Source organism: Pseudophryne corroboree (genome assembly GCF_028390025.1).
Source record: "Pseudophryne corroboree isolate aPseCor3 chromosome 3 unlocalized genomic scaffold, aPseCor3.hap2 SUPER_3_unloc_32, whole genome shotgun sequence".
In the NCBI taxonomy this organism is placed as follows: domain Eukaryota; kingdom Metazoa; phylum Chordata; class Amphibia; order Anura; family Myobatrachidae; genus Pseudophryne; species Pseudophryne corroboree.
In genome coordinates, this window is record NW_026967522.1 from 275348 (window position 1) to 286274 (window position 10927).

Sequence of the window (10927 nt, forward strand, 5' to 3'; positions counted from 1 at the left end):
TTTAAGCATTGCTGGGGGGGGAAGTTAGGGTTAGGCTGTGGGTAAGGGGGGGTTAGGTTTAGGCAATGCTGGGGGAGGATATGTTTAGGCTGTGAGTAAGGGGGGGTAGGTTTAGTCACTGCTGGGGGGAGGTTAGGTTTAGGCTGTGGATAAGGAGGGTTAGGTTTAGGCACTGCTGGGGGGAGGTTAGGTTTAGGCTGTGAGTAAGGGGGGTTAGGTTTAGGCTGTGGGTAAGGGGGGGTAGGTTTAGTCACTGCTGGGGCGAGGTTAGGTTTAGGCTGTGGATAAGGAGGGTTAGGTTTAGGCACTGCTGGGGGGAGGTTAGGTTTAGGCTGTGAGTAAGGGGGGTTAGGGTTAGGCTGTGGGTAAGGGGGGGTTAGGTTTAGGCAATGCTGGGGGAGGATATGTTTAGGCTGTGAGTAAGGGGGGGTAGGTTTAGTCACTGCTGGGGGGAGGTTAGGTTTAGGCTGTGGATAAGGAGGGTTAGGTTTAGGCACTGCTGGGGTAGGTTAGGTTTAGGCTGTGGGTAAGGAGGGTTATGTTTATGCACTGCTGGGGGGAGGTTAGGTTTAGGCTGTGGGTAAGGGGGTAGGTTTAGGCACTGCTGGGGGGAGGTTAGGGTTAGGCTGTGGGTAAGGGGGTTAGGTTTAGGCACTGCTGGGGAGAGGTTAGGGTTAGGCTGTGGGTAAGGGGGGTTAGGTTTAGGCACTGCTGGGGGGAGGTTAGGTTTAGGCTGTGGGTAAGGGGGGTTAGGTTTAGGCACTGCTGGGGGAAGGTTAGGGTTAGGCTGTGGGTAAGGGGGTTAGGTTTAGGCACTGCTGGGGGGAGGTTAGGGTTAGACTGTGGGTAAGGGGGGTTAGGTTTAGGCACTGCTGGGGGGAGGTTAGGGTTAGGCTGTGGGTAAGGGGGGTTAGGTTTAGGCACTGCTGGGGGGAGGTTAGGGTTAGGCTGTGGGTAAGGGGGTTAGGTTTAGGCACTGCTGGGGGGAGGTTAGGCTTAGGCTGGGGGTAAGGGGGTTAGGTTTAGGCACTGCTGGGGGGAGGTTAGGGTTAGGCTGTGTGTGGGAGGGTTAGACGTAGGCAGTGCTGCGATTTAGGATGCCGGTGTGGTTTCTAATTTCTAGCCTTATATGATGTAGCCCGGGCTCAGATCACTTGTATAAATACTTTTGACGGAAGCAGACGTTTTAGGCAGCTTGACAGGATGATCCCAGAAGTAACGGGTGCACCACAGGTAGCAGCAGTGCCTGCACAATTGATTCATGTTATATTCTCATAGATCCTTAGCTTGGTCTATTTGTGAATGGCGCTGGGAATATCAGGGAAACTTACTGTAGTGGATGCCTGAAACAACCACTGAGGTCGGGCTACAAGCCCATGACACTCCCAGAAGACACACAAGGCATGCAAGGAAAGCCACCACCCAAATTCAGCCACCCGCTCCTAGGCTACTTACCCTACCCCACAGCACTTACGCTGTCTCCGGCGCTCACCTCCTGCCCGCAGCACAGCGTAGAGCAGCCGTAGAGCCGTCTTCACTCTCTGCCCGGCCCCCGTGTGAATCCGCGGCTGCATGTGACTAGGAGGAGGAGGCACCGCCAGAGGACTGGTAGTGGTAAGGCTCCACCTCCTCTTTTACAGGCAGGAAGCACAGTCAATTGAGAGCCAGGAATTGGCTGCAGCGGAGCGCGTCCTCGGGGACCCACACGTTTTTGAAAAGTGAGTCCCCGTCCTCAGATCTAGGTAAAATACACGCTATAACACGTATTTGCGTACACTGTGTGTGTGTGTGTGTGTGTGTGTGTATGTATATGTGTGTGTATATATATATATATATATATATATATATATATATATATATATATTAAGCAACAATGTGGGTCATTCCGAGTTCGCAAGCAGCTTTCGTTCGTTGCGCAGCGATCAGGCAAAAAAACGGCACTTCTGCGCATGCGCAATGCGCACGCACGGCGTTCTTTTACAACGATCGATGTAGTTTCACACAAGGTATAGCGACACTTTTCAGTCGCACTGCTGGCCGCAGAGTGATTGACAGAAAGAGGGCATTACTGGGTGTCAACTGACCATTTTCAGGGAGTGTTCAAAAAAACGCAGGCGTGCCAGGAAAAATGCAGGTGTAGCTGGCCGAACGCAGGGCGTGTTTGTGACATCAAAACAAAAACTGAACAGTCTGAAGTGATCGCAAGCTAGGAGTAGTGTCTGAAGCTACCCTGAAGCTGCACAAAAAAATATTGTAGCCGCGCTGCGATCCTTTCGATCGCACTTCTGCTAAGCTAACATAAACTCCCAGAGAGTGGCGGCTTAGCGTTTGCACGGCTGCTAAAAACAGCTAGCGAATGAACAACTCGAAATGAGGGCCAATGTGTATAGTGTATTTGAATTGTATTTAAGGTGGAATGCACTTGGTTGTGTGTCCCAGGAGGGGGGAATCCATTACTGTGTAGGCCAGGCATGTCCAAACTGCTGCCCTCCAGCTGTTGAGAAACTATACATCCCAGCATGCCCTGACACAGCTTTAGCATTCTCTGACAGCAAAACTGTCAGGGCTTGCTGGGATATGTAGTTTCACAACAGCTGGAGGGCCGCAATTTGGACATGCCTGGTGTAGGCTGGTGGATTCCCCCAGTACTTTCCCCCCAAAATGGAATGCCTTCCTCTCTAGCCTCCCACATGGAGGTATCATAGGGAGAGAGAGGAGCAGCTCAGCTTTAAAACAAGCCGAGTGGTTTTCTGGAGCTCCATAGCTTTGGTGGGCAGGAAAGCATGACCGGGGATTTAGGCTGACCATTTCTGGAGCCCAATTTTAGGCTGGAGATGGTGAGCTGGGTACCCGGGCAGATTCCTGGAAGTAGTTTAGATGGGAAAACTTCCCCCAGCCTAGACTGAGCGCCACCAGGGCGGATACCAATCCTCCAGGATGGGACTGTCAAAGGAGAGTGACTACTCCCTACCGTCCATAGAGAACAATGTTAGCTGTGCATGTCGCCAAGGCATGCACATCACATGGATAAACATTGATTGGTTGAGAACAGCACGGTGGACTTACCCCCTGTGGTATGTGTATTGGCGTAAGATAAAAAGAGGAGGCCTGTGAGCCTCCAGAGGTATTATACCATTTTCACTCTTAAAAATAAGAGAAACCGCGCTGTTACTGGGATTTTTTGTGTCTGAGCAGCCCTGAGCAAAAAAAAAGGATACTGACAATGTGTTTAAGAACAAGGCGCTTGTAACAGTGTATAAAGTGTATTGCAGCGGTCATCTTGAGGCAGATGTTTATTCACCCAGTCTTAAAAAAAGACTGTTCCCTATTGCTAGTGGCAACACCAATACAGCAAGATGTTTACAGCAGAGTGAAAATGGTAATGTGTTTAAGAACAAGGCGCTTGTAACAGTGTATAAAGTGTATTGCAACAAATAATTGTTGCAATACTGCAGTGCAATACCTGTAATAATAAAAAGGATTAGTAAATGTTTACAGCCCCTTTTGTATTTTTTATTGGTCCTGCCGGATATCTGTATTACCGGCTCGTAGCTCCGTTAATGTCTCTGTGCAGGATGGCAAGAAAAACCTATCTGTCCCTATACTACCCACCTTGTACTTGGCGGAGGTGGAACGGGATCTTCACTCCTGGCTGTTATTTCTCCGCAAACAGCTGTTTGTTTTAGCCGCGTCTCCTGTGTGCCGAGCTGTGCGGCTGCAGACGCTCGGGATCCCGGCTTGTAGGGACGGACGGAGGATATCTTCTTATGTGCGCTCTGTGTGGCTGAGAGTGGCTGAGAGTGCACGGACCGTGTGAATGCTTCCAACACGTTTCGGGCTGCACGCCCTTTATCGAGGATATCACTGGTTTAGCCTATCTTGTTATTTATAAAAAACTTTATAGAACAATTGTTAAAAAACGGGGGAATCCCCCCCCCCCCCCCTGCACTCTCACTCAGATGTTCACTGCTGCCAGTAGCACACGTATGAGAAGCAGAAGTATGGCGGCAGCTGTATAGATCCTGATATGTAATTCTCTATATCATACTTACCGTACACACATCATCCTTATTACTATTGAGAATATAGAGGTAAGACACTGATGATGGGGGTGTAACAGTGGATTATAACCTAGCAGATGATGATGATTACAGGATATCATATGGTGTATTGCATGTAAAGTACCTTGTTCCACACCTACTCTGCTGTAGCAATATATCTTATATAAGGGTGAGTAACACATGTACAGGCTTACCAGCGTATGAGCACACACATAAAGGAATGCTACCTTACCAATGCTTCCAGGAGTAACGTTAGGAGACATTTCTCTGATCCATCAGCTCATATGACTGATGTTATTGTTCATCTAGAATCTCCAATTCATACGATATGTTCCCCATCCATTGTTTTACATTGGTGCTGACATAGGACTTAGCGAGTGACTACATCTCCATTTATACTTCATGGTTAGTTACCAGTACAAGAGAGAGAGAGATATATCTAAGTCTTATTATAATATTACATTTGTTATTGTGTGTTCTCATTTTTGTATTTCTATAATGTATTTTATTTCCAGCAGGTGGACACACAAGCAGGAATATCTCAGAAGGACATCTAATGTTATCCCCGGATTGTGACATAAAAGATAATGACAGTAGACAGGATTCCCCAGGAGATAACCCCATTACCCCAATTATACATCCAGCTCTATCAGCTGATCCCTCTGATCCTGGGAAATGTTCTCCTGATCACTCTGATATTGGAGCATCTGTTACAGCTCTGAGAGTAGATACAGTGTTTCCATGTTCTATAGATGCCAAATGTATTACACAGAACACAAAGCTTATCACCCATCAGGCAGCTAAGGCAGGTGAGAGGCCATTTCCATGTTCTGAGTGTGGAAAATGTTTTACATACAAGTCAGCTCTTGTTACACATCAGGGAAGACACACAGGTGAGAGGCCATTTTCATGCTCTGCGTGCGGGAAATGTTTTACCCGGAACTCACAACTTGTTACACATCAGCGAAGTCACACAGGTGAGAATCCATTTCCATGTTCTGAGTGCGGGAACTGTTTTACATACAAATCACTTCTAATACATAAGAGATTGCATACAAGTGAGAAACCATATTCCTGTTCTGAGTGTGGGAAATGTTTTACATACAAATCAAGTCTTGATGCACATAAGAGTAGTCACACAGGTACATCACCATTTCCATGTTCTGAGTGTGGGAAACATTTTGCACATAAATCACAACTTGCTAGACATCAGAGAAGTCACACAGGTGAGAGGCCATTTCCATGTTCTGAGTGTGGGAAATGTTTTATCTGGAAATCACAACTTGTTAGACATCAGCTAAGTCACACAGGTGAGAAGCCATTTCCATGTTCTGAGTGTGGGAAATGTTTTGCAGACAAAATAGAGCTTGTTAGACATCAGAGAAGTCACACAGGTGAGAAGCCATTTTCTTGCTCTGAGTGTGAGAAATGTTTTTCACGGAAATCACAACTTGTTAGACATCAGCTAAGTCACACAGGTGAGAGGCCATTTCCATGTTCTGAGTGTGGGAAATGTTTTGCCCGGAAATCAGATCTTGTTAAACATCAGAGAAGTCACACAGGTGAGAAGCCATTTTCTTGCTCTGAGTGTGGGAAATGTTTTACACAGAAATCATATCTTGTTATACATCACAGAAGTCACACAGGTGAGAAGCCATTTCCATGTTCGGAGTGTGGGAAATGTTTTGCAGACAAACCAGATCTTGTTAGACATCAGAGAAGTCACACAGGTGAGAAGCCATTTCCATGTTCTGAGTGTGGGAAATGTTTTGCCCGGAAATCACAACTTGTTAGACATCAGCTAAGTCACACAGGTGAGAAGCCATTTCCATGTTCTGAGTGTGGGAAATGTTTTGCAGACAAAATAGAGCTTGTTAGACATCAGAGAAGTCACACAGGTGAGAAGCCATTTTCTTGCTCTGAGTGTGAGAAATGTTTTTCACGGAAATCACAACTTGTTAGACATCAGCTAAGTCACACAGGTGAGAAGCCATTTCCATGTTCTGAGTGTGGGAAATGTTTTGCCCGGAAATCAGATCTTGTTAAACATCAGAGAAGTCACACAGGTGAGAAGCCATATTCCTGTTCTGAGTGTGGGAAATGTTTTACACAGATATCAGATCTTGTTAAACATCAGAGAAGTCACACAGGTGAGAAGCCATTTTCTTGCTCTGAGTGTGGGAAATGTTTTACACAGAAATCATGTCTTGTTATACATCACAGAAGTCACACAGGTGAGAAGCCATTTCCATGTTCTGAGTGTGGGAAATGTTTTACACAGAAATCATATCTTGTTACACACCAGAGAAGTCACACAGGTGAGAAGCCATTTTAATCTTCTGGAGTATACTTATCATTGCCATGCGTTGTTCTTCAAGGTTCTTATTCTTATCTTATGTCCTGTGCTTTTTGCAATATACATGCTACCACTGGGTGAAATAATCAGATGTCATGCCCTCATCTACCACTGCTATGCAGATGATCTGTCTTTTGCTCTGGGTACTGAGAACCCAGTACCAATCCTAAATGTCTCGCTGAGCTCCAGGTGTGGGTGATGCCAGTTGGCTGTGACTCAATCCTGGTGAAACAGGTCCTTATGCTAGTTCGCCAACAAAGGACAGGGCTACAGCTCTGCTTTGTTACCAACCAGACTTACACTTGGGGGTTCAGGTTTACAAAATGCTGGTCATGTGCAGAATCTTAGTGTCCTGGATGGTGGAGGTATCAGCCACAATCAGATCCTCATCTGAGGAACATAGCCAGACTCCAGCACTTTATTCCCTCAGAAGATCTACCTACAGTCATACATGCACTTGTATCATCACACATAGACTACTGACATTTGTGGATTTAAATAAATACATCAGGAAATTATCCATCAAGAAGTTATTTTTGAATAAAGAACATAATGGAGAAGTGGAAGAGGCATCGGATGAGGGGACTCATTTTAGACCTAAATCCATATTTAACCCCACCCACATGAGGGGAAGCTTTTTGGACACTTTCCTCAATCTCTGCATCAATGATGTACAAAATTTGAGTCATAAGGACATCAAACAAAATTGGACCAGAAAAGAGAGAGAGGCCCTTAAAAACTTGAAGGAAAACACTGAGCTAGTTATCAAACCAGCCGATAAGGGGGGCAGCATAGTTATCATGTCTAAATTGTGGTACGAACAGGAGGTTCTTAGACAGTTGGACGAGAGAACAACATACCAAAAACTACGTACAGACCTCACAAATGGCGTCCTTTCCAATTTGAAGGTTTTGTTGGACAAATATAGGGACTTGGAAGTCCTAAATGAAAAGGAATACAAATTCCTTTTCAATAATGAACCCACAACTCCTGTGTTATATATTCTTCCAAAGATCCACAAGAACCCCACCCATCCCCCGGGCAGACCCATTGTGTCAGGTATTGGGTCTGTGACGGCTAATTTATCCGAATTTCTTGATTATTATTTACAGCCTTTGGTTCTAACAAACCCCTCCCATTTAAAAGACACAAGAGATGTTCTCAACTTTATTAACACTCTCATATGGGAAGAAGGTTGGATTTTAGTTACCGCTGACGTTCGATCCTTGTACACAATAATTGACCATCATAAAGGAGAGACAGCGGTAAAAATGTTTCTGGAAAATAGCTCACTGGATAGTAAACTTCAGGATTTTATTTTGGAAGGAGTTCATTTCATATTGTCCAATAACTTTTTTCTGTTTAATGACACCTTTTATCTTCAAAAAGTGGGGACTGCCATGGGCACCAGGTTCGCTCCAAGTTACGCAAACATCTTCATGGGCCATTGGGAGAATGAGGTAATTTGGAGCCATAACCCTTTTGGAGCGAACCTGGTGTCCTGGCGAAGATACATTGATGATGTCTTTTTTATTTGGAAAGGGGGCCGTGATACCCTGGGTGATTTTTATTCTTATCTGAATCACAATGAGCTGAATATTGAATTTTCTTTTGAAGACAGTACCTCCTCTATAAATTTTCTAGATGTGACCATATTCGTAGAGAATAACAGTCTCCACACAAAATGTTATACGAAACCAACTGATTCTGGCACTTTCTTGAGAGCCGAGAGTTGCCACCACCCCAACTGGCTTGGAGCAATCCCTGGGGGACAACTACGAAGGATCAAACGAAACTGTTCCATGAATGATCACTACAAGGAACAAGCATCACTGATGAAAGACAAGTTCCTAGCCTCAGGCTACTGCAAAACTTCATTGGACAAAACTTTGAATACAATCGACACAGTAAAGAGGGAGGAGCTATTAATCAATAAGAATATCAATTCCGTTAAGGATAACAGTTATGATTTGGCATTTATAACAACGTTTAACAGCCAGTATAAGTCTCTTGAGAGGATTCTCAATAAACATTGGAATATCTTAAGAAATGATCCAATTATAGGAAAATCACTACCCAAAAACCCAAATGCATCTACAGAAGGGCACCAAACATAGGTTCAAAAATTGTAAGAAGTATGTGCCCCCCTATAACAGCAAATGCCAGAGTAAAAACAAAAGGTTTCTTTAGGTGCGGAACTTGCATAGGGTGCAGAGGAATAAAGGGTGATAGTAAAAAACTTACAGAGGTAGAGATTAACGGGAAGATCATCAAGATCAATGAATTCATCACGTGTAACGTAAAAAACGTTGTTTACGGTATTGAATGCTCCTGTGGATTGGTGTATATAGGCCGGACATCTAGAGCCCTGAAAATCCGTATAGGGGAACATATTCGTAACATAAAGAACGGGTTACAGACACATGCATTGTCGGAACATTTCAGACAAAAACATGGAAGTAATATATTGGATATCAAAAGATTTTTTGGTCTCAAACAGATATCGGGACACTGGAGACAAAGAGATCTGGCCAGTCAGTTAGCGAAATCCGAAATGCGTACCATTTTTGAGTTAGGGACTCTTAAACCTGGGGGACTCAATAATGATTTTGAGATTAAATGGTTTTTATGATCACATTGAGTCTTATATGCCACCTGTAATCACTCCATGTTTTCCGATATTTGCATGCAGGAAGATCACTGCACTTTGATTGGGGGGTGTGCGGCTGTTTTATTCATGGGGATTGCATTCGTCACCTATACGTGTTTTTATTGGCATTTATATTGATCTTTTATTTTTTTATTTATTAACTGCAGGATATCGTCTTAACACTTCTGGACTATCTATTTTAAACTGATCAGCATTGTCCCCGAGACCATCCCATAATGATCAAAGGACTTTTAGTGACTTCATGTATAGAGATCATGGGAGGGTCCGGGGTACAATTAGGTTTAGGGGGTTGTAGTGATGGAATGTAATAGTCATATGTCAATGCAGATAATACATGCCCTCTGGTTGGCTATGGATATTAGAATGGCTGAGAATGAAAATACACCACTAGAAGCGGATTGACGCTCCCTGTCATTATGAGTACATAAAAACCATAACAGAGCGGGATGCTGGGCGACTGTTCCTCTGGACCATAGTTACATATTCCGGGTACATGAAATAAGGACTTGAGTGCTGCACATTGTTGAATACACAGAACAATGAACGGACACGCCTTTCAGGTTTCTATGGAGACAGACACTGCCGGAAGTGACGCAACGCCTCCTCGATCGTTACTATGGACACATATCTTTAATCAACTTGAGGGGACAAATGTATATATTTTGATAGAATTATGTATTTTTGAAATGCCGATCATACAATATTGTCTGCTAGATGTGACAACTGATTATAAGAAACATACTTAGTAGACACACGCATTTTTTTAACGGACCGGAAGTGACGTTACGTCTCTATGGGAATATGCATTAACTCAGAGCAATGCACTATGGGATTTGTAGTAGATTACCATATGATTATCAGCTGGAGTTATAGGACGGGGATTGGACAGAACTGTGTTTAAATATCTAGGGGCCCTTCTCCACACACACAGCCCGGATTCTCCTTGAAAAAGACCTCAGCTTGAGAGGTGGAAACGCGTTGGAGCGGGGACATCGATATCTGGCAGCCGACGTGACCGTGACGAGGTGAAGTCCAGGTCAGCTGATTCAGCGGTGATACAACATCCGTGGGAACCCGGGACCCACCACACACATGCTGATACTGAACTGATTTGTCAGTTCTTGGCTTCTGGTAATTCATTCAATCACAGTCATTGAGGCTTTCATTTAATTTGTGTAGTTGTGTGTGGAGTTTTGATACGTCATCTGTTTTAATTGTTATTAACCTAAAATATTAAAAATTGTACTTCACTATATGCAATTTTGCTTTCCTTTTGGGTGGATACAAATCCTCATGGTTTATATACACTGAAGATCATTCGCATGGATCTGTAATCTCCCAGTAGCGCCAGATAAGTTTATCCTATTTTGTATTTGTGTTCTGATGTTTGGTGAAGGCTTTGGGGAATCCTTCAATTAGGATAGTATAGTCTGGCTGCACACTGTGTTTTAAGCGCACCCTGTTGTGATCACACTTCTGACCATTTATACTACTGCAATGTCCTCTACCTGGGTCTCCCAGCAAAAGAATTACACTGCTTGTAGCTTGTACAGAATGCAGCAAACAGGCTATTACCTAACCAGCCCGTTCCTGCCACATAACACCCATTCTCTGCTCCCTCCACCGGCTGCCTGTAAGATGGTGACTCTGGACCTAATTCAGGTTAGACTACAGTGTGTGATCCAAACGGAATTATTGAGAAAAAGTTGCGGACGCATGCGCAGCGCTTGTCCTGCGTATGCACCTGCATTCTCTACAGGGGGCTGTAGGAAATGTGATTGCTTCTTGTTAATCAGGCAGAGGCAGTCACGGGGTGGGGGGTAAAGCTCCGTTTCCAGT

At 44.4% G+C, this 10927-nt stretch overlaps 1 protein-coding gene across 3 annotated transcripts in view; it reads left to right on the top strand.

Annotated features, from left to right (window-relative positions):
• LOC134984046 (zinc finger protein 260-like) overlaps positions 1-10343 on the top strand; it is a 40143-nt gene extending 29800 nt beyond the window's left edge. For 2 of the 3 annotated variants that reach the window (XM_063949686.1, XM_063949688.1), the window contains one exon: positions 4577-10343. In XM_063949686.1, the coding sequence (XP_063805756.1) occupies positions 4577-6396 (1820 nt within the window). In that variant the 3' untranslated portion in view covers positions 6397-10343. The remainder of the gene's footprint in view (positions 1-4576) is intronic. The other variant, XM_063949687.1, reaches the window with a different exon arrangement.
• The last annotated feature ends 584 nt before the right edge of the window (positions 10344-10927 follow it).